We start from the raw sequence: 24,452 nt of genomic DNA, 5'->3' as shown, positions 1-24,452 counted from the left end.
AAGCACTGGTTAGGCCCGCGTGTGTATAGGCCCGCATATGTATATACAGTATACATACATATATATATATATATATATATATATATATATATATATATATATATATATATATACACACACACACACACACACACACACACACGTATGTATGTGTGTGTGTGTGTATCTCCTTTATATATCGGCCAAAAAAAAGAACACCCCCCCCCAAAAAAAAGATAAAATATTCGAGGGGAAATATAATATATTCGACGGCGGGGAAGAGACTCTCCCCTCAGAGTCTCCGCCTCGGCGCGGCCCTTGTCTCGGCCCCTGCGCATGGCGCTCCGCCCCTTCTCCTTCTCCTCCTCCTCCGTCTCCCTTGGTTTCCGTTGCGAAGGAAGCGGCGTCGCCGGTTGCTAAGATGGCGGCTGGGCGGCGGCGCCCTGGAGCCAGGCGAGGGGCTTCGGCGGGCGCTTCTGAGGCGGCGGGGAGGGCTCGCTGGAGCCCCCCCGCTGGGCGCTGACGGGGATCCCGCGAGCGAGACGAAGGGCGGAGAGCGAGGGAGTGAGGCAGAGAGAGAAGCCCGAGAGCCGCTGGGTGTGAGGGGACGGCGAAGATGGCGGCGGCGGAGGGCGGCTGAAGGTTCGGGGGCGCGTGGATGGAGCCTGGCGGAGGCGCCAACGGCAACGTGATCGGCGGCAACGGCACCTTCTACTACTACTCCAGCTACGGGCGGGCGCCGGCGGCAGCGGGCGGGAGCCAGGCCGCCTCGGCGTGGGAGGCCGAAGGCGCCGCCGAGCCCGCTGCCCCCGGCGCGAGGAGGGGCATCTCGGAAAGCGGCCCGCCGCGGGGCCTCAGCCGCCGGGCCTTAAGCGCCTTGGGCCCCTCCACGTATCCTCCTCTCAGGGAGGGAGAGGCCGGGTCTCCTGTGGGGCAGGAGGCGAGAGGGCGGGAAAGAAGCGCTTGTTGAGGGAACAGGTGTGGCGCTCAGGCCAGGGCGGACTCAATGAGGACAAAATTTGGCGACCCGGCCCCCTAAATAGTTCTTATTTTCACAATAATTCCTTTTGGTACAGTTGCTTCTCAGGGGTCTTCTCAATAGGCTTGCTGAAACTTCACAAAACATAATAATAATAATAATAATAATAATAATAATAATAATAATAATAATAATAATAATAGCCGCCTCAGGGTACAGGGCAATATATAAATTCAATCAATAATAAATAAAGGAACAGAATTTGGTTTTATTATTATTATTATTAACAAAAACAGAAGTTGATTTTATTATTATCATCATCAGCATCGGTGCTTTTTTGCAGAAAATTAGGTGCCTTACTCAACACCATGAAGTTGTTACAGTGAGTACCACACTTTTTAACAGCAGCACCCTGAAATGAAAAACAAGCACTGAAATGAAAAACAAAAAAGCACCTTCAAGAAATTAAACTAAGTAAATTTTGCAATGTAGTCGAAGCAAAATTCCAAGTATGTTTGGTACTTGGCCAATAAATAATTCCTCCTTATTCCTAAATGTGGGCTGGGTGTCTAGGGTTTTCGCTACAGTTTCTGTTGTCTTTAATGTCATCGTCAGAAATCTAAAGATTCTCCTTGAAAGAGACTTATCAAAAGAGCGTCACGAGTTGCTAAAGGATCAAAGACTGTTTCGTAATCGAGCACGAAAACATTTTCTAGAAACAAATAAAAGGAGGAGGTATGTAAATGTAAGGCATGCTTGATATTTTAGTTGTGGTGGTTCAAGCTACTTTGAAAGGGCAGTTGGTACTGGTAGAGCCCCTCAAGAAACCCTTCTGCGACAGCTACTTGCTTGGAGCAAGGTACTTGAGAGGGTCATGGCAGATGGGTTTCATGTGTATTTGGAGAAATATACTATTTATTCCCATTTCAATCTGGTTTCAGGTCCATTTGGGGCATTGGTTGGTTCTTTTCATTGATCAGCTGTATCAGAAGATATACAGAGGGAGCATAGTCTTGTTAGTCCTACTGAATCAGCAGATTTTGATAGTTGGACCACAGTTTCCTCCTTCATTGGCTCTGGTGGGCTGGCATCAGAGGCACTGTGAAACTCTTGATTCTGCTTCTGGCTGAAAGACGGCTTCCAGGTGGAGGCAACAGGGAGACTTCAGCTTGGCCTGATGGCAAGTAGGTTGTGGGAGCCTGCAGGGGGTCTGTTCTTTCCCCCATGTTGTTTAACATATACATAATGCTGCTGAGTGAGCTCATCAGGCGATATGAAGCATACATAAGTATGCTAAGGATACTCACCTTGTGTCTCTCCCTACCACTTAAATCTGTAGAGGTTCTGCTGGTATTAGAATATCAATGACTGGAGGCAGTAATGGGCTTGATAAGGGCCAATAAACTGAAAGTGAATCATAACAAGTCAGATGTCAGTATTTAAATGGTGTAAAACTGTCTGTGGACAAACGTCGGCTCCCTTGGCCAGTAAAGAGAGATGAGTGCTGCAATCCCAGAGTCGTTCGTGACTGGACATAACTGTTAGGAATCCTTTTCCTTTACCTTTAATGTCCAGTAATTGAATAGATGGCCTGTTCTGGCTGGGGTTACATTTGCTCTGAGGAAACAGGTGCACATTCTGGGGTTGCTGTAAAATTAATCTCTGTTACTGGAAGCCCAAGTGGCTTGGAGCTCCAATACCAGCTATGGTCATTCTTGGACAGGGATAGTGTGGCTACAGTGATCACGCTCTGATAACCTCAGGTTGGATCACTGTACTGTGCTCTTTGTCAGTCTGCCCTTGAAAAAGGTTTGGAACTGCAGCTGATACAGAATGCTACGGCAAGAGCACTGACAGATTTGCCAGCAGATCACCCAGTTCTGAAGAGTCTGCATTGCCTTCCTGTATGCTATTAAGTCAATTTCAAGTGTTTAATGTTGACTTGAATGGCGTAGGAAGGATCCAGTTACCAGAGTGCCTCCCTCTGTATCCCCGTACCCAGGCCTTACGATCAGCTGAAGAAGCCCTGCTGCTTGTTTCATTGCTGTGTGTGATTCATGTCTCTGTGACTTATGAAAAGGCCTATTTGATGGTGGCTTCCTTGGCTGTGGAATGCTCTCTCACTTAAAATTTGACTGGTGCCTATATTGATTGAATTTTGTTGCCAAGTAAAAACTACCTCTCTAGCCAGGCTTTTAATGATGTAGGATATGTTAAGCCACAGATACCTGGAGGAAAAAGTAGTAGTTGTAACATTTATGGATTTTATATCATTTGAATATTTTATTGCTATTTATTTTATTTGCTACTTGTTTTATAATTGCAATACCCTGCCCTGGGATCATTTGGTTTGATAGAGTAGAATAAAAATGAAGCAAATAAAAAAAAACGGTAATGTTCAAACGATACTCTTGAAACTTAGAATTTATAAAATGCTGCAGATTAGCTGAGGTCCTAAACTAATGATGAGTTTCCAGTGTGGCCATGAAAATCTAAGAAGTAGGAAACCATGGCTTAAAGTTTAAATTAAATATAAATTTATTTCAGGAAACACAGTGTGGCTAGAATAAAGATTATCATACCTAACACTTAAAGTGGTGGCCTTTTGAAATAAGTGCTAAGCTAAATTATACCTGGAAGATTGAGTATCTTGTTGTTCACTTCTTGTTACACTCTTGCTTTGCCCTGCTGCAGTCAAGAAATGTTCAGAGTTCATTAGTTTACACAATGTGAAATAGTATACATTCATGTAACAGTAGATTCCTTGAGTCAGTGCCTGTGTTATGATCTGCTGCTAGTATTACTTTCTGACATTATATTCTTCTTAGTACAAGAGGCACTTGGTACAGATTTCAACAAGCAGGAACTTGCGATAAATCACAGATTTAGAGAGGGAGTTAAAGAATAGGGGCAATGCAGTGGACTTATTTTTATTAATTAAAATAGTTATATCCTGCCTTTCCTCAAGGGAGCTAAAGGTGGCTAACAACTATAAATTAAAATGATAAACACACGAGAAAAATAATACCCCCAAAAAACAGTAATGAATCCCACCCTGGGACCACTTGATTTAATGAAAAAAGTTGTAGCTTATCCTCAACACAGACCCTAAGTCCAAACAGCCACCAAAAAGCTGAAGAATAGGGAGGCACATTCTACCTGATAGGAGGTTGATGGGAAACTAGTCTCCACCTTGTTGGGATTATTTGTACATAGAATAATTTATAGTTTTCAAGGATTATATTCTTGTACTGTTAGAAATCAAGCTTCTATGCCAAACAAAGGAGTAAATCTCCCCTGGATTCACAAAGCCCCAAAGGAACAGAATATACACTTTAATGTATATATGTTATCCCTTGCTTGATGTGCCAAGAAATATAATAAAAAGTACTGTTAGAAAGGTTTATTCAAACAGTAAATCCTTATACATTTTGAATGCAGCTCTTCACTCATTACTATAGACTTTTCAGCTAAAAATCTGAAAGATTATTTGTTTTTTATTTGTTCTTTATCCTGGGGGTGCCACATATGCTATTAATCAGATCTAGATACTCCATGGTAGCTTATTACTTCCTTTCCCAGTACTCAAAGGTGAACTTGCAGATACCAAGAGGGAAATCAGTGATTGTCATGTCAGGGAATGGGTGTTTAAGTGGGTGGGTGTGGGTGTAGAGAGACAGAGATGGGGAGGCAAGGTCTGTGCAATGCAAACATGCCAATGGAGCCAATCCACACTCTTCCTGGCACATGCCAGGAGAGAGGTCAGGACATGACTGAGTTTGAAACATGCTTCTTAATATGAATCACTGATGTATTTGGAGAAAGAAGGATTTAAGCAAAATGGTGTGAGCCACTTACCATGGTGATTATTTTTATTGAAAGCCATAGTTGTTTTTACACAGAGCACTTGAAGAAAAATGGAAAGACGTTGAAGAAAAAGAACAAAAATTCAGAGAACAAATTTTGCTGCAGAGGAAACTGAAACATCAGGAAGCAACTGAAAGGTTCCAGCGTGGTCATATTCCACTTTCACAACGGAAGAAAGTAGAAGGTTTGCATATTGCAAATGCAGCTATATCTATAATGCTTGCATTATAATGCATGCTAGAAATAGTTTTCATTCCAGATTAGTATCCGTCAACAGACAATTTTTGCAATACCTAGGGGCCATTCCATAAAAGTATAGTAAACAATCAAATCTATTATTCCTTTAAAAAAGTTTAGAAAGTGAAATAATGTTATCAAAAAAACAAAACACCATGCCCACAAGAGTGTTGGTGCTGACCTTTAAAGCCCTAAATGGCCTCGGTCCAGTATACCTGAAGGAGCGTCTCCACCTCCATCATTCTGCCCGGACACTGAGGTCCAGTGCCAAGGGCCTTCTGGCGGTTCCCTCGCTGCGAGAAGCCAAGTTACAGGGAACCAGGCAGAGGGCCTTCTTGGTAGTGGCACCTGCCCTGTGGAACCCTGTGGCACCTGCCCTGCCCCACCAGATGTCAAAGAGAAAAACAACTACCAGACTTTTAGAGGACATCTGAAGGCAGCCCTGTTTAGGGAAGCTTTTAATGTTTAATAAATTATTGTATTTTAATATTTCTGTTGGAAGCCACCCAGAGTGGCTTATACCCCACCCAGATGGGCGGGGTATAAATAATAAATTATTATTATTATTATTATTATTATTATTGATCCTGCAGAATGCGTTATTGTAAGCTTAACTTAGCTATCTGAATAGCCAAAAAGGTCAGGAACAACGTACCAGATAATGAGAAATATATATAAACAGGAGGAAGTCTATACTTTTCATAATACTGTTTTAGTGTATTGACTGACCCTTGGATTGTTGGGGTTTTGAGTAGTGACTTCCTTACTGCCACTTCTGATTAATCCCATGTATGCTCTTGGTGGAGCAATGCAATGCTCTTGATACCTGGTGGAGCCAGGAGAACAAAGCGGCTGCATCTTACCAGCTGCTTCTGCCTTCCATTATGCACTTGCCTAACCAGGTCTTGGTCTCTGCTCCAGCAGCGTAGCAACCCCCACCTGGGGTGGACCAAAATTGTTGAGTTGTTTTTTTAGGAAAGTTGTTGAGCTTTCAGGGCAAGGGGAAAGGTGGCAGAAAGAAGTAAAAAGTGCTCTAGCCACTTTTAGCTTTGGCCACAGCCTCTGCTTTTGTGCAACCACTGATGGGGTTTTCCCATACATCATTGGATGCAAAACAGCTGGCAATCCCTGATCTAGTAACACAGTTGTGAGCACAGAAATAGGTTTCCAAAGGTAAATCTACACTACTGACAGTGTAAAAAGCTGCTGTGCTTTGGGAGCACTGCATCTGTGGTGCAAGTTTGGATCTCCAGCCTAAGATTAGCTGTGTCAAAACTGACCATTTTGATTGAGCATTAGTTTTGGAGGGTGCAGTGCTTCTTCAATGTTAACCGCATCAAAGAGCAGTAATTTTAGGGGTGAAGAGACTGTGCAATGTGGAAGACTTTGAATCTTGTGATAATATAACCACTGGCACATGTGCTGACTTTGATTCTATGATTCAGCCTGCAATCAGTTTTTCTGCACTTTTGTATGTGATTCTTTTCCTTGGAAACCTGGGTGTCCTTGTAGGGGTGTGTGTGCCTTTACTGTTAGTGACTAGGATTTCAAACTGTTTAAACTCAATAATTTCAAATTACTTCATGTGTCTTTGAAGTTGGTTTCATACGTGAACAAAGTTCATACTTTGGCAGTCCAATGAGATGTAATACAGTAATTTTGTATATTTCAGGGTTTTTTAGTATTTAAATACAGGATCCCTATTTCAAACTTGTTTTTGATGACACAGCATAACAGTTCTGAACGATTCACAAACACACCTTTGGTTCTGCTCCAGTCTTTATAATTCTCATGAATGTACTCTCTCAGGGGCATCTAACAGTTGTAAGCACAGACAGTCTGATATCTCAGTCAATTTTCCAAGGTTGAAACTATGTGATATGGTATTTCACTTAAATATTCTTCTCCACTCAGGAAGTCATGAGTGCATCACCTCCGATTCTCAGTGGATGTTTCCTATCCACTGATCAAATGAAAGACAAAAAAACCTAGCATTGGTAATGATGCATTTTGATTTGACTGTGAAACTTCTCCAGGGATTTCCTACTTGTTTTTCTTGTAAAATTCATACACTAAATTTATACATCAAAACTTTTAATGGTTAACGAATTAACGTCATTGTGTGTACATGTTTCATCATAATTAATTATTGAATTAAAGGAAGCTACCCATGAATAGTATTGTTGATATCAATACCAAGCCATAGCTCAGTGGCAGAAATGAGCTGGGAGCCAGAGATTTTCTCCTTTGCGTGGCCTATTGGGTGCAGAAATTATTTAACTGCTGCATTTTATTTATATTACTTTTCAAAACAAGGGTGTATTTTCATATATTTCCTGCTTTTTTATTTCATTACTGATATTTTTATGAATTGTTAAGCCACCTTTAATGTCATTTGTGGCAGAAAGATAGCATGCAATTTAGAAAATAATAATTTTGACAAGACATTTCTTATAGTCACTGCCCTCCTCTCCTACCTTTAGCAGGGCTTTCTATTTCCACCTACCAAAAAACAGCTACTGGCACAATCTACCAGGAAGTTTTTTTATATGGACCCCATTAAAATGAACTGGACTGAAATAAATAGTACAAGAAGGCTATCATGGATTGTGCTCTTTTTTTGTCCCTTATATTGAATTCTCTGTGTTGCAATTACATATGCTTAATTTAGTGGTCCAGTATCATTTGTAAATTTAGCCTCAGTTGTAAATACACTATCATTATCGGATGCCTCAAAAATTCAAAAAACAGTTTAGGAATTGCAGTAATTGTTGATGCATTTAAATAAGTCAGAGTGTGCAGAGTTTGCAAAGCCATGCTCTATGGGAACAACAAGGCAGAAGAAGTTAAGGATTGTAGTAGTGGAGGGCTGATGTGGGCATAATTTTAGAATTGTAGGAGCTTTCTGGTGGGGGGAAACTATTCCTGAGTTTGTGTGCTTAAAAGCTTGACATTTTATTAAATATTTCTAAATGCTGTCCTTCTTTTTAATTCCTAGTGCAGAGAAAACCAGAATCTAAATTAGAAGAGGCTTTAAAGAAAATTCAAGTAACAGGATTACATTTGTCACCATCCAAAGTCATTGGAAGGTACATATTTTATTTGTTTAATTCAATCATAAAATTGTTGCAGTACTTGTGGGCGAAAGCTAAATGGAAGAACTGCTGGGTGGGAGGAGGGAATGGGAAATTTCCCCTCCATTAATTTCTATAAATTAACGTATTAGAATCCAGGCCCGATTTTGGGTGATCCTTCATTCAACAACTGCCACATCAAATCCCATGTTATTCAAGGTCCCCACAACTCTCCTAAGAAGCTTTTCAGAGGTGCAGATAGCTGCAGGAAGGGGCAGAAAACTTGCTTTCTATGACACATATTTCCCCCCAAAATATGCATTTAGCAAAGCAAAGTAAGAACTTAACAGAGTATTAAAAAATGCAGCTAAATGCAACATCAGCAGAATCACTTTATTCATAGTTTGGGGCAAATTTTTACTGAAATATGTTTTCACAAGTACCTTCTATAGTACCTTGTAGCTACTAAGTTAATTTTAGTGTGCAGAATGTTTCACTTTAGATGTAATTTTTTACTGTGAAACTTTTCATGAAACTAGTAAAAATGTAGCTGGAAGTGACTATAATGTTTCTTCTCTGCAAGAGCTGCTGACACAACTTCCTCAGCTACTAGAAATGATCCCTTTTCCTGGAAACAGAGCTCAGTGAAAGCTGGCTGTGATAGGATAATGCAGGAAAACAGTGGTTCAAACCTGGACAATTCCCAGCTTCTCTTCCAACAAAATCTGAATGAAATGCAGCAGCAACTACAAGAACAACATTTCAGCAACCTTCAGGTATGATGTCCTGGCAGTTATTTACATCCTCTTAAAGGTGCAATTCATAAACCATCCAAGTAGGAGTACCTAATGTACCAACTTTTAAGACCCATTGCACCTGCTTCAATGCCAATTTAAAGATCTAGAAGCCCAGGACTTCTATCACCTTGAAAGGTAAAACAGCATGATAACCCCCCACACAAGTAGAACTTCACATGAAAGGACATTAAAGTGTTAACAGAGTCTTCCTTATCCTAGGCATGTCACCCCGTGAAGGTGCACATCACTGCTGAGCCAGGTGTGTTGCAGTATCCTTAGCTGAAGTTGCTGTTACAGTTGCTTTATCAGTCAAAGAGCATCAAAATCCATTCACTGCTAATGTTTAGGTTTCTTTGAAGCAACTGTGCTCAGTTTGGTCTGCTGCTTGAATTGCATAGCAATAGTATAAACAACTTCTTTTTCTTTTGCACCGTTAAATTGCCACTAGGGGCCACTGGGGGGTTTCTGGCAAAGCAGATACAATTTTCAAACTGTTGAAGATAATTAGCAGAAAGGGAAGTTGCTTATACAGTCAAACCTCAGTTGTCAAACGTAATCCATCCTGGAAGCCCGTTCGGCTTCCAAAATGTTTGACAACCAAGGCGCGACTTCCAGTTGGTTGCAGAAGCTTCCTGCACTCAAGTGGAAGCCACATTGGACGTTCAACCTCTGAAAAACATTTGAAAACCGGAGCATTTACTTCTGGGTTTTTTGCATTTGGGAGCCAAAACGTTCCAAAATGGAGGCGTTCAGTAGCTGAGGTTTGACTGTAAATATGTAAGAGTTTAAACATACAAACAAATGCTACAGAGTAACTACTGACATTGTTTCACTGTGGTGCTTTGCTCTGAAACTCACTTTTAATTAAGCAAGGGTGAGTGGAAAGCAATAGTTGAATAGGCTGCTGTAGTCAGTCAAAATCATTGCAATTGACTGTACACCATATCTGTATGATTATACATTGTGGTCCTCTCACTTTGTGGTTTTACAGGTCTGGTAGGATTATAAAGATTCCTAAAATCCCCCCTTTTAGGGCATATTAAAAGGTCACTATGCCAATATGAATATTGTTTCCTATTAATATATCCCTTTAAAATCAAACAAAATTTCAGTTCTAAACCTAATTCACTTCTAAACCAGAATATTGCTGCAATATAGTCACCACAGGGTTTGTATGCACTTTTTTGTGATTTTTGAGGTATAGCGCCTGTTTTCAAATAAAATTCAAGGGCCTACAATAAAAATTACTGGACTGATAACCACTAATATTTTTTATCGCAAAGAAACAAGCTTTACTGGTTCTTAATTATAACCAAGGAAGAGATAAGGCAAACTATTTTTATAAGACTTAAGCTGAAAACAATGAAGCAAAATCATCATTAGTTTGGATGCTATTGTGGTTTCCAGCTATCTGATAAATTTTGTAAAACACATTTCTATACCTCCCTTCGTTTCTCAAAGTTGTTCACAACAAATTTTAAAAATGTTCTAATACCTTAAAGCAACAAGCGCAGCAGCATACAGATACCAGGGCAAATACAACAAGATGGTATATTAATGGCTAGCAAAGGCCTGGAAAAACAAGTGAGCTTTTAACAAGCACACATTAGCACTGGCGATTAACTTATTTTATTCCTGCCAGGTTGTATATCCCAGGGGCTTTCATAGGTAATTTCTGTCTAAACTTGCAGCACCAGACATTTGAAAAAACATTCAGCTAAATAGACTGAAATTAGAGCTAAAAAAATCTCAGGCATGTGGCTGCCTATAAATTTGATATACAATTGAAATTAGTTCATCCCTGTGCAGAAGTGGCACCCAAAATGTGTGGTGTATGAGAACTTGCAATGTTTTTCTAGCACTGAAAATCAGTGACCAAATAGAAGCTCCAGTTAAGAATACTAGCTGTTTGTGACATTTTTAGCACACTTCATCCTGTATTCAGAATGACTTTAAAAAATATCTTTGAAATGTATTCTTGAAAAATTCTACAGTTTTCTATCAAATTATTCCCAATGTATTTTTCCTTTTTGATTTGGTAAAGAGTGTCCACAAGGACATATTGATGTTTATTTGAAATGCAAACCTGAAAATCTTACTATTCACACAATAAACCATAAGGATTTCCCTAATTTTCTCTTAAACTTGACCAAGAAGAAATGTCTTGGTGATATTTATAAGCTGTTTGCTTTTCTGTCTTAGGATTTTCATCAAGAAGTGAATGAAATAGCCCGTACAGAAAGTGTTTGCAGTGTGGACAGTCTTGAGGCTGCAGAACCAAATGAAGGTTGTACAACACCCAGTGAAATATCTTCTTTATCTGCACAGTTGGACTCCTCAGTCCACAATTCAGAGGAATTACAGACTAGAAATAAAAGTTTCTCTGATGAAACTGACATGACTTTATCTAAAAATCAGCATGTAAATAATTGGCTTACAAATTTAAATACCTCAAATTTCCAGACAACCTCCCCCTTTCGTGATATTTTAATAAAATACAATGTCATACCTTCTGACGAGGACACATGCAGTCCTGATCAGAAATCATTTGTTCAAAGTAGGTCTGAACAAAGAGAGACTGCGAGAGATGCTTCCGATGAGAATCTAACTTTTGCACAAAATGAAAGAGAAGAGAGAAGTTTTCTGTCAAAACGTCCATCTTCAGGCACGATTAGCACAGAGGTTCCTGTAGCTACTGACAGCCCGGTACACAAAATAAACAAAGCTTGGGCTGTCCCTGATCCTTCAGTTGTTTCAGTACAAGAGAGAAATTCTCAGCTTCCCCAGAACAGAACCTCATCAGCACAAGTCTCCTGTCAACAAGCAGCAACCCCTGCGGTCTTTCCTACTGCCCCTTACAATAACAGCTTCTCAATTAATTGCATGGAGAAGAAGGGAAATGATGATTCAGCAAGATGTACTGAAGATATAGATGGTGTGACAAATGCTAAACATGAAAATGTTGTAGCATCTTTGCTTGAAGATATGTGTAAAGGCTGTATAAATCAACAGAACGCTAATGGAGATAATGAAATGACTAAAAATAGTTTATCTATGTCGCATGAAGATTCCACTGCTAATTTGTCTGATCTTGACCAACAGGGGAACAACCCCAATGAAGAAAAAGTAGTGAAATTTCCAAAAAGCATATTGAAAAAAGAATCTAAATATGAATTTGGCAATTTCAAGGCAGTGGTTGTCAACAGGGGGGTCAGATTTGGGACTCAGACTGTGATTCCTAGAGACAGTGTTGAATTGGCAAAAATGAAAGGGAAAGATGCAGAGCAAAAGAACTGTAAAAAACTTAGGTGGTTTGATGAAATTAACAGAGCAGGGGGTGATGAAAAGCATTCAGAACAAAATATCATTGAAATACCTCATGCACAGCCCAGATCACCTGTTTCCCAAATTAGAGCTGCCACTTCTAGAACTAATGTTAGAAGCATTCCCGCTTGCACTCTCAATTCTGTTTTTCCAGAATATCTCCAGGAGAATTCTCAGGCATCTGCAAAAAATGCTACTGTTAAAGACTCAGAAAAAGATAATGGGATGCAGAATGCTTTTGTATCTACAGGATATCATGTTGCTAGACAAGCATGGATGGCGCCAAGAGGTGAAGAAATACCCCTGCTATATAATTGTGAACTAAAAAATCCCAAAAGCAATCCATGTAAAAGTAGAACAAAATTGATCAAAAGACCAAAATCTGCCAAAGCCACATCAACTTTCACAACTAAAAACCGAAAGGGCACCATTATCCGACCACAGTCAGCTAGCGAAGCCACAAAGGTTATGAAAACTCAGGGCAAAATCATGGCACCTCACCCACCAAGCAAGCCCATACCAGGCAAAAAATTGGATGAAAATCCAGACAGTGTGTCTCAGTCAGGAAATCTTTGGAAAGCTCACACAGATACTGAAAACAGTCATTTCTTGCCTGAAGGTCAAGATTTATGTTCAGATACTACAGATTCTCCATCTTCAGGTACTGCTTGCAATTCACAGATGGCCACTATGCGACCTTCGTATAGCATATTTACCTATGAGCTGTTGAGGAAGAAAAAGGCTACTGGTCAAGCAGTTGCCCGGTGCAACAGCTTTCCAAAAGGAAACTCTGTGTACTCAGAAAATGGATTATGTCGAGATCGCACACCAACCGATGAAGAAATCACAGTTTTGTGGCAAGGAGTGCATCGTGCACTGGCTCAAAAGGATGGTGCTGCTGGTAAGATTTATGTGTTTTCACTGATTTAGAAGGATTTATAAGATTGTGTATTTGATAAAATGAGAACTAATAACAGAGGGTCCATTCAGAGGGATTTTGAAAGAAGTTTAATTTCAGGCATATTGTGCCAATCTTACATTATCATTAGAAATAACAAGGGCAGGAGTGTACTGAAAGAGAAAGACCAGACTGGACATACTTCCTTTCAAAATCCAGACAAAAATTGTTTCTAACAAGTGGTATTCTGCCCGTTCCTGGTTTTAGCCAGTCCCTGACCATGACATTTACAAATAGGTGTGACTAGCTCAGCCCTGATGAATGGTGCCACAGTGGATAAAACCACGGTGCCATTTCTGACTGGAGGATAAAAGCTCCTTTTGAATTTTTAGACGTAGAGCTGAATCAAGCCATCCCTAGTGCATTTTCATATATAAACAAGCTCAGCTCTCTGTTTGGAGGAGCCATGAGCAGGCTGCCCTCACCCAACCCAGCACCTCCCACCGTTTGGGCTCCCTGATGTTAACAATACTGCAGCCACCTCCTTCCCCCTCACAAGCAGGCTTATATCACAGTGGGCCTAGAGGCAAGTAAGTTATCAGCTCTGCTCAACACTGGTGGCTGCCATATTTATCTCCCACAGAGTTGCTGACCTCGACTTGCCAAATGGAATGAAGTAGCCATTTCCTCCTAGTACTTTTTAGCGCCAACATCACCAGATTAGCCCACTTGCAAGGGGAAGGAGAGGCTGACAGCTACAGGAGTTCTCAGTGGCAGCAGGTACTAGAGGCAGTCCAGGCAGGATCAGTGTGGCAGAGCTTCATGCTCTGGCACCAGGGGGCGGAGAGCAGGCAGGGGCGTGGCACCCAGCGTGGGCAGGGGGGCAGCCGCAATGGCACCCCACCGGGATCGCACTGCTGGGGGCGGTGCGCTCCCCCCGCTCCCCTCTTCCTCCGCCAGTGGGCAGGATATCAGCCCTGGTAGGCCATATCAGGGTACATGTACCCAAGCAGATTTCCCAGTATGTTGTAAATCTCAGCTCATCTGTAATTTCAAGGTTGGATTACTGCAATGAACTCTTTGTGGGTATATTGAGGATGGTCCCGAGCCTACAGCTAGCACGTGACATGATGCCTGGGTTGCTTATGGGAGCGAACTGCCACCAGTATATAACACATTGCCTATGGGATCTGCACAGGCTACCAATCTGCTACAGAGCCAAGTTCAAGGTTTTGGTATGAACATACAGTGGTACCTTGGTTTGCAACCGTTTTGGATTACAACCATTTTGGACTATAATCACGTCAAACCCAGAAGTGTGTGTCCCTTTTTTGGGATTACAACCCCCCCCCCTTTTTAGGCCCCGTTGGCGAAAGCGCGCCTTGCATTACAACCTGTTTTGGTTTACAAGCAGACCTCCGGAACAGATTATTGTTGTAAACCAAGGTACCACTGTATGAGGCCCTATGCATCTTATGACTAGGTTACTTTAGAGACTGCCTTACTCACTACATACCTAGTAGGCCACTGCATTTTGCAGGAGGATCTCCCTGAAGTTCCTAAATTAATATCAGAATCCCACTACACAGTAATTTGAAGCAGGTGTAGCTGTCACTGTTAAGTGAAAAGCATCCCTATTGAGATACAACAGGTGCCCACTATCTGGAGTTTCCAGAAACAACTGAAGATGCTTTTGCTTCACTTTGCCTTTCCAGCTGGATGTTGGGGGAGCGGGGGGGGGGACATGTCTCTGCCTATTGTGTTGTATTGTATTTAAATTTACTTTTACTTGTTTCACTTGTTTTGTTTTATGGTTGTTAATTGCCTGTAAATTTATTTGAAATGTGATTTATTAATTCAACAACAATATTAATATAATAGCTGTTTTCTGATATAACAGATTGCTACTAATGAAATGAAAGTTAATTTTTGTAAATGACTGAGTGCTTTGGCTGTCATCTAACAGAGTCCTTGACAGTGTGCTTAAACTTGTGGTGCTTCAGTAATGAAGGGAGATTGGATGTGCCTTGAGTGAATGTTTAACTTGCACATTCGTACAATGATTTGGTCTAATCATCTGCTGGTAAATTAGGTCTTGCTGCAACTTTACCCCACACGCCTTAAAGCAATTGAGTGAAACAATACAGTTGGTTGTAAAACACACACACATTCCTGACTAATTAATGAACTGATGAGTGAAGTTAGCCTGGCAATATAATTTCTAAATCTTCTTGTGTGTTTTTCCTTTTCTTTCAGGAGATTCACAACATTGTATTACACTCTGTAATAATTCAAATAATGGTGACTTGCAACCCACTAGACCTAATGTGACTCACATCACAATTGATGGTGGCAATCTGATGGGCAATATTAAATCAGGTGTCAGAGTGAATCCAATATTTGCTTCTCCACCAAGCAGTAAGGTTCTTCCTTTATCAAATTTTGTTGGGGGGGGGGGGGGGAGAGAGAAAAAATGAGAGTATATATATAGGCCAAATTTAACGAATCTTGAATAATAAAGCTTATACAGTAATATATGTATAGTCAATGAGCCGTGTATGAAGTTTGGTTTGAGTCTGTACCCTAGTTTCAATTCTGTATTTTCCGCACTGGCAACTTTTTGAGAGTAAAAAATCTAGAAGGGTACCTGGGATAGGCATGTATGGTTGTGGAACTTTCCTAAGTACTGAGAGTTCATATTGATAAATTAGAGTATGCTGGTATATTCTGAAGTGGTTTCTTCTATAGCTCACATGCTAATCGAGGGCTCTATTCATGAAAATTCTTTTGTGCTTGTCTTTTCCAAACATTCCTTTAAACTATCAGCACTAGTATAATTTTTAGTATTTTTACCACAAGAGGAAAATTAGAGAATTTGAAAATAAGCTAAATTAACCAATATATCCTTAACGTTTAACTCCATTGATTTGAATTCGCTCCCATCAATAAACTAAAGCTCTATTTAATTAATCTACCAATTAAAGTTTGCAGCTCTAGTTATAAACTACCCCAAATGTTGAACCATAGCTTAGTGGTTGAGCACATTCTTGCCTGCAGAAGATTCCAGGTTCAGTCCCCATCATCTCCTGCTAAAGGAATCTCAGATAGTTGGACTAGGAAAGCCCTCTGCTGGAGACCTAAGCCCCAAACTAGATGTGATGGTGGGAGATCTATAATTGGATTGTCTTTTTGTAAAGAGTAAATAGAAGTGGTTTGGAATAGAGCCGTGGTACAAGAGGAAGTTTTTGTTGTTTTCCTCACACGGCTTTTCTCTCTCAAACAACACACACCCAGAATTGTACATTTGCTCCATGAGGCAAAACATATATGTACCATACAAGCAGGTTTGCCATCTATCTTGCTCAACATTACTGATATAATCCAAAAGTAAACTCAAGTTAAGCCATCTGTATTCCTTTTTTCTGCATATTTATTTGTTACTATGTTTCCCTATATGTGTTCGAAGTGGCTTATAAACAAAATATAACATTGAAACTATAATTATAATTTAAGTATAAAATAATAACAAGGTGCGTGTTTTGTGGTTCTTTTTTATCCTTTTCAGCTACTTTTGCCATGACAAGACGAAAACAAAGTATTGAAAATAATGAAAATAAACGCAAGGCTCTTTTAGAACAGAGGAGACAAAAGGCAGCCTCTGCAGTATGGAAGCCCACTAGTGTCGTACAGGTATATCTGAAAAATTTCTGACGGAAAAATATCAAAAGTTGCTGTCCTAGGAAAATGGATTCTGTATCATGCAGTTAAAAAAAATATGAACAATATGCTGAAGAAAATTTAAATGTTACTTCCAGTAGAAAAGAGATTCTACAGTTATCTCTAGACCTCTTGCTTCCACTTCTCTAAAAAAGGCAGAATGTAGAGAGAGGGTATTCTGTACATTGTAAAGGAAACTCTCTGGTGGAGTCATTTCACAAGTAACTGTTCAGGTTTACTATATCCTGAACATACTTGCATATGTAACCTGTTCATGGGTTATCATAGAACACCATGTGGGAATCCGAGTTAATAACCGCAGTATTAAATTTTTCTGCTGTAGTTCAGTATCACCACTATCACAGGTTAATGTTCTCCAGAATACAGCAGCATATGTTATAGGTAGGTGTGTGTGTGTGTGTGTGTGTGTGTGTGTGTGTGTGTGTGTGTTTTAAGGCTTTTTCATCATTTGACTTTCATTTCAGAGTAACGTTAGCACTTCTGGACCATGAAATGCCAGGATTATTTTTTTCAAGCAGTTTGATAATAAAATTCTTTTTTAATAGAATACGACACAAGCTGTGAAACGAGCACCACCTCATTGTGCAAATGATACAGTTCAAACCATGGGTGGCACCAGTAATTCTGATGAAGGTAATGCAGCATGTTTCAATCTGACTGTTGCTATGAATTATTATTTTAAGGTTCTTATTATAAACTTATTCATTGCTAAGTATCATGTGTCATTCCCAATTAAGGAATATCTTTGAGTTTTGCTAATAAAATCCCATGTGTAGAGTGCTTGTAACAACAAGGTGTTGTACATAAGTCAAAGAAAAAGACACAGTCTTAACACATAAGAGGGTTGCAGATAGTAAGAAATGCTAAAAAGTTTAAGAACAGTTAAAGAAAGCCACAGAAAAAAGGCAATTTTTAAAAAAGATTGGGTATCTGTCATGTGTCCATTTCTCACAGAAACATTATAGGAAAGTGATGATAAGGTAAAGGACCCCTGACAGTTAAGTCTAGTCGCAAACGACTCTGGGGTTGCGGCGCTCATCTCGCTTTACTGGCCGAGGGAGCCAACGTTTGTCCGCAGACAGTTTTTCCAAGTCATGTGGCCAGCATGACTAAGCCACTTCTGGCGAAACCAGAGCAGCACATGGAAACACCGTTTACCTTCCCACCTATTTATCTACTTGAACTTTGACATGCTTTCGAACTGCTAGGTTGGCAGGAGCTGGGACTGAGCAACGGGAGCTCACCCTGTCGCGGGGATTCAAACCGCCGATCTTCCATTCAGCAAGCCCAAGAGGCCCAGTGGTTTAGACCACAGGGCATCCTCAAAGACAATTCTAATGTTGCTTGGATAGGGTCATGATGTTCTGTGGGAACAAATATAAATAAAATTATTTGTGAAAAATGCACAAATACATGTTGTTAGCAATGGAGAAAGGTTGTAAAAGGTGGATATTAAAACAAATTGACCCCAGGAACACATCCAGTTTTTTGTTTGTTTTCTTTCTAACCTTTTCTACATTTCTGTTATTAGTTTCAGACAGTACTACACAGTTTATGCTGGCAGAAAACTTAGCAAACACATCAGCTACAGAAAGTGACATCTTGATTGATTTGGACACAGTTCAACCATACAAACAGACTACAGTGCTAAACAGACCTGGACGGCAAGGAATGAGTGCATTGTCATTTGAAGAGCACAAAGTTCTTCAGTCACTCGACCGCATTAATCAAAAGCTACTTAGTAAGTAGTCAACAGATCATGCTATGAAATCCACCAGGGTAGTCAACTCTATCAATACAACTCTCTGCCTGTCTTCTTGGTAGTAGGTTCCACTGAGATTAGTGGGTCTTCCAGTAAGTGCACATAGGTTTGCAGTTTAAATGTAAATAAGTAATACTGCAAGAATGATCATTTCAGCTTCCAACTGTGTTGTCTCCCAGTTTTCTAACAAATATACCATGCAGTGGCATAATAATTATTTAGTTACAAGGTTATGTGATAGTGGAACTGCTGTTCCTAGATGCTTTATTTAGCTTACAATACAGAAGATGGGAATGTGACAAACGACCTTTCATTTCCCTAGTCAAATAGTTGCCCCCATTTGCAGCCATATGGCATGTATGCAAGAATCGCATGGCAAGGTATGTTTTTGCACATAAGCACTTTAAAGTACTGTAGATTGGAGCCTCTGTGAAGATGGTAGATAGAGGGGGGTTCTCTAGGCATGAGGACTCCCATACAACTATAATTGGGGTATTCATTTGGTCATGCAAAAGTCCATTATTTTCAAAGACAAAGAACATCTAAAGCTTCTTCAAACCTTAGAAATTATTATCCAATAATAGGTATGATCTCAACAATTTTCTATCCTTCCTGCCTCTCTCTCATGTTTTAGCTACTCTCGGAATGTTTTGCTACTCACACTCTTATTTCAAACTCTATTTTGATTTATGACAGATCTGAGATTATGCAGGGGATATTGACGGAAGGAGGGGATAAGCCGTTCAGAATCCTTTGTCATTTGCTTTTGAACCCACCTCTGTCAAAGGACAAGCTACCTCTTCCATAGGGTAACCCATCAAATGATGGCTGCCAGACTTAATTCTGAAAGAGGTGCCTACCAAGTGGAATTGGTGGGAAAGTGCCCCTGGCTACAGTGCCACCTTGTTCGTGGATCCCAAAGTACTACATGCCTGCAAACTGAAGAGCCAGAAAAAGCTGAGCTGAACATTTGAGAACATAAAAGAGCTTTGTACTAGAAGAGTTCATATCTCATTTCCCACGGTCACCATTCAAGTGCCTTTTGGAATCCCCCAAGCAGGGGTTATTACTCTGTAGCAATGGGCACTTAATGCCCCACCACTTCTGAGCATAGTTTCATATACTGCCAGGAATTGTAGACATTTATAGACTTCTCTCTACAAATTTGAAATATATAAATATGAAATAAAATGAATGCTTCTGCAGCCCTGCAAAGGGAACAAAAACTGGAGGTAACATAGAGTCTGTATTATTTGAAGGAAGAATAAATTATTGTACACCTTGTTTTTCCCCGCCATAAACTTGAAATTTCTTATTTTATGCAATTTTAGATGTCCATGAAACCATGAAAAAAATCCCATCCTCCACCAATGTTTTACAGACTCTTTCCCCTTTGGTAAGCATACCCATTTGCTCTTCCATTGTAAAATGCATATGAACAGTATGTTGTTTATTATAAAGATGCAGCAGAGATAATCATCCACTTGTACTCTTTCAAAGGCATATGGTTGCCTGCTGTCTGAACCAAAACGCTGGACTACATGGGTTTTAATTTGATCCAGCAAAATGTGTTCGTCTAATATCCTGTAATAACTGTGTGCTAACGCGTGTAACTGTGTCCTGGATGCCTTTTTAAAAAAGAAAAGAAACAAAGCTCTTTTAGGATGGTATGCAAGAATTTAAGGCAGAGAATAGACATGAGAGATTACTTAATACTTTTCCCATCTGCCATTTCCCCATTCCAATCCCCCCCCCAGCTTAGTGGCTCCTCTGCAATGGAGGCAACTGGAGATCCATCTCAGACTTGCAGTATTTGAACAGATCCAAACCTGGTCTCTGTTCCACAAGACTGAGTTCCTGTAAATCGGGACAGAGTCCAGCCTGCTGTTGGTCTCAACATGCATAAAAGCCTCAACCCAACTGCCTATTTCTTTAGCTATTAATGAAACCCCAGAGAGTGATCCTTGTCTCAGCCAACATTCAGCATCCTCCAGTAGCACTTCAGCAGCTCTATCCTAGAACTGTTTGCAATAAAAGATAAAATTATTGTTATTGTTATTACTATTACTATTAGTTGAGATTCCTGCATTACAGGAGGTTGGACTAGATGACCCTCAGGATCCCTTCTGATTCTATGATTCGGTCGCCCAGAAGATAGGTTGGCCACTTGTCAAATCTCAAAGACCCACTAAGAGCCTAGTCCTTCAATCTACCAGACATTTTGTCTCTAGGTCTGTTGCACCCAGATTCTGTTTGACTACACTTACCCACTTGGTGACTGAATAACTGGCCGTACTCAAACAAGGTGCCTGCTACAGTATTTTCATCCAGGAAACCTTAACGTTGCTTCAGGACTATCTGTACTTGGGCTTGAAACCCAGTTCCCTATGTCACCAGGTCTTGGCTCTGGTATCCAGCATCTCAAAAAAAGAACATACACTGCTCAGAACCTATCCTTATCTCCATAACTTCCAGAGTGGAGCCACCACCCTTCAACTAGTTTGGAGACCCTGCAGGCTGCAGTTATGAAGACCATGAAGATCACTGTTAAGGATAAATAACAGTCTTAGTGGTTCTTCTTTCAGTGGCTATAAAAGGGTGAGGTGGTGAGAGCCTTGAGAACTCTACATAGTTATTCCAGAACAGAGAACCTGTGCCTCACCAGCAAGCTAAGGATAGGTTCGCAGGAGCTATCAGTGCTTTTTTATATGGTTAGAGTCACTACACAGAGATCTAACCTTCGTTCAGAAAGCAAACTTAGTCTCCTATCCATCACAGCAAGGTAGTCTTATTATTGTTGGCTGATTAATATCCTACAGCCTTTTAAATACTGTATGTCTGTGGGAAGAGAGGGTTGTTTTGTTTTGATTTAATTTAATTTAATTATTTACTTGTGTTTTATTTTGTATCTTATTCTGTGAAGTGCCCTGATATCTTTTGATGAATGGTGGTTAATAATAATATATTGTCAGAATACTTTAAGCTGTTTGTGTTGTGTTTTCTCTTCCTCTTCCAGGTCACATCTCCCTCATACATGGACATCATCCCTACCATGCAAAGATACAAGAGCACATCAGGTGACCCTCGAAACCTAACACAGAGAAGATATTGATTTGGTCTAACAGAGGCTATTGAACTGGGATCTATTTTAATATATTCTCAGCTGCTATCTTTGTAACATAATTATTTGCAACATGCCTTAAATGCTATTAAAAACAACTCAAACAAAATAAAGATGTAACACAAGTATTGATTGCTTGTTACCTAGTTTACATTTAGGGCAAAATATACATATATTTTTATATTGCACTTTATTGTAAAATATATTGTATTTTTTTTAAAGAATGGAATACCTCACTTTTAAATGAGTGCTGTTGTTTATAAATTTACTGTACATTTTTAATTAAAAAGAAAAGAAATTATTTTGCTATTGATTAAAAATTATGTATAAGTTCATCTCCCAACTTTATTGCTTTCATTAACTGCTAATAAATTTCTACTACATTTGTAAAAGGTATGTTGTAGAAAATGATAATCAATTATCTGCAGAGCTAACCAGGTTAATAGTGTCATAATGGTTCTACTCCTAGATTCAGAAAACAATACTTTAAAGTCATAACAATGATAGCTTGCTCAAGCGGCTACTTACTGCATCTCTCTACTCAGTGTCCTAAAAGAAAAATGATATGGCTCGCTGAATAACTTGAAGATAACTGAACAATGGTGAAGGGGTTTTGGAATGGTGTGAGGTTTTATCCTAATACAGGAAAGGATTGCAATTGGGAATCCAGGCTCCGCATGACAAAGTGAGAAGCCCTGACAGTTTAAGGGTTTTCATGAAAGTACTGGCATTTTCATGGCAATTGGAGACTATGGAGAGGCTGGTGGTAATCTTCAAAGATACAAGTGTTTTCTAAGAGGGAATGTGAATTGGTTGTCCTGGTCTTCTGTAAACAATGTGAGAAATAATTAGAACAAATGGAACCACACCCATTTAGGATTTGTGTGTGTTTAAACTTTAGACTAAGTAAATCCCATTTTATAGCCCTGAGAGGCTCCCAAAATGACTTACAAATTGGGAAGATATTTCTAGCTTTCCAAGAAAGATTTGAGGAGACCCTGGCCCTCTTGTGGAGCTCCTAATCTATTGGTGAGCCCTGGCAGCAGTGTCATGTAACAATGCTCCAAACACCACCTGACAACTGCCATCTCTGTTTTCTACAATGCTGCAGGCTGATGATACATTGGGGAAAATTAAAATGGTAACTGGACCCAGCCGCTCAGAGCACTAGACCAGGAAAACAAATTCAAGGATACCATAGGTCAGGCAACCCCCTGCAGCTGCCCAAGAATGTCTGGTGTGTGTCCATGCAAAATAAGGAGGCAGATAGACTACAAGTATGACATTATAGTTTACAGCATAATGTAAGAGCAAACATACATTCCAAACACAATACAGTTCTGTAAAATTGTTGTGTCTCCTATTAGCAAAAACATATATCTTCGCAGAGGGTGAAAGAGGGTGAAAGAGGAGAGCGCAAAATATGGTCTGAAGCTCAACATCAAAAAAACCAAGATCATGGCCACTGGTCCCATCACCTCCTGGCAAATAGAAGGGGAAGAAATGGAGGCAGTGAGAGATTTTACTTTCTTGGGCTCCTTGATCACTGCAGATGGTGACAGCAGTCACGAAATTAAAAGACGCCTGCTTCTTGGGAGAAAAGCAATGACAAACCTAGACAGCATCTTAAAAAGCAGAGACATCACTTTGCCGACAAAGGTCCGTATAGTTAAAGCTATGGTTTTTCCCAGTAGTGATGTATGGAAGTGAGAGCTGGACCATAAAGAAGGCTGATCGTCGAAGAATTTATGCTTTTGAATTATGGTGCTGGAGGAGACTCTTGAGAGTCCCATGGACTGCTAGAAGATCAAACCTATCCATTCAGTGCTCCCTGGAAGGACAGATCGTGAAGCTGAGGCTCCAATACTTTGGCCACCTCATGAGAAGAGAAGAATCCTTGGAAAAGACCCTGATGTTGGGAAAGATGGAGGGCACTAGGAGAAGGGGACGACAGAGGACGAGATGGTTGGACAGTGTTCTCGAAGCTACGAACATGAGTTTGACCAAACTGCGGGAGGCAGTGCAAGACAGGAGTGCCTGGCGTGCTATGGTCCATGGGGTCACGAAGAGTCGGACACGACTAAACGACTAAACAACAACAACATATCTTCGCAGATGATCGATTACTATCCCTTCTCCAGTCTGCAACTCAAAAGAGTGAGAAATCATAGCTCCCTTCCAAAACACGTCCTCTAGATCTAACATACAAAATAAACATTTCCCCTTTTCTCATGAAAAAATCTCATATTTGTCTCTTTTTTTGCCATCTAAGTCAATTTTGCTAGCACTCACAAGTCTTTACCACACTTCCAGCATCTCCATTGAATAGTTCCTACTCAGTGCTTTTTCCCCCTAAAGATAATATTTAGGGGGTACTCTTCTTTTGACTCAAGAAAAATCACCATTTTAGAGTTCAAATCGCGGGAAATAAATACAGTAAATGGACCAAAGTACAAAGATTCACAAAATGTTTATGGGTATGTACACACCTGTGTCCCCCCAGTAAAAAAGCACTGCACCTACTCATCAATTTATAACACTTTTTTCTTACTGTCATATTCAGTAGACCTTATACGGTAGTTTGCTCTCTGAGAATATTGTCTGAGACATCATAAATATTACAGCTTTTTGTTTCTTCAACATTTCTGGACTTTCCTCTGCTAATGCTGTTATTTC

At 40.1% G+C, this 24,452-nt stretch overlaps 1 protein-coding gene across 6 annotated transcripts; it reads left to right on the top strand.

Moving 5' to 3' along the window:
- The first annotated feature begins 378 nt into the window (after window positions 1-378).
- CEP126 (centrosomal protein 126) lies at window positions 379-22,172 on the top strand. Of its 6 annotated transcripts, XR_015949713.1 has the most exons (13): window positions 379-870; window positions 1,574-1,693; window positions 4,861-5,009; window positions 8,061-8,151; window positions 8,720-8,912; window positions 9,153-9,192; window positions 11,136-13,158; window positions 15,412-15,573; window positions 16,721-16,845; window positions 17,439-17,526; window positions 18,425-18,634; window positions 19,987-20,051; window positions 21,672-22,172. XR_015949713.1 is itself a non-coding variant. In XM_035116737.3 (12 exons), exons 1-12 carry the CDS (start codon window positions 638-640, stop codon window positions 21,765-21,767), a joined length of 3,555 nt encoding a protein of 1,184 aa, XP_034972628.3. In that variant the 5' UTR covers window positions 379-637; the 3' UTR covers window positions 21,768-22,172. The 6 variants fall into 6 exon arrangements, 5 of the variants coding, with proteins under 5 accessions (XP_034972628.3, XP_060129851.2, XP_034972629.3 ...); XM_035116737.3 differs by lacking the exon at window positions 9,153-9,192; XM_060273868.2 differs by lacking the exons at window positions 9,153-9,192; window positions 15,412-15,573.
- The last annotated feature ends 2,280 nt before the right edge of the window (window positions 22,173-24,452 follow it).

The sequence above is a fragment of the Zootoca vivipara genome, chromosome 4, assembly GCF_965207765.1.
Source record: "Zootoca vivipara chromosome 4, rZooViv2.hap1.1, whole genome shotgun sequence".
NCBI lineage: Eukaryota > Metazoa > Chordata > Lepidosauria > Squamata > Lacertidae > Zootoca > Zootoca vivipara.
The sequence above is the reverse complement of the archived record's forward strand: the minus strand, read 5'-3'. Positions and strand labels throughout refer to the sequence as shown.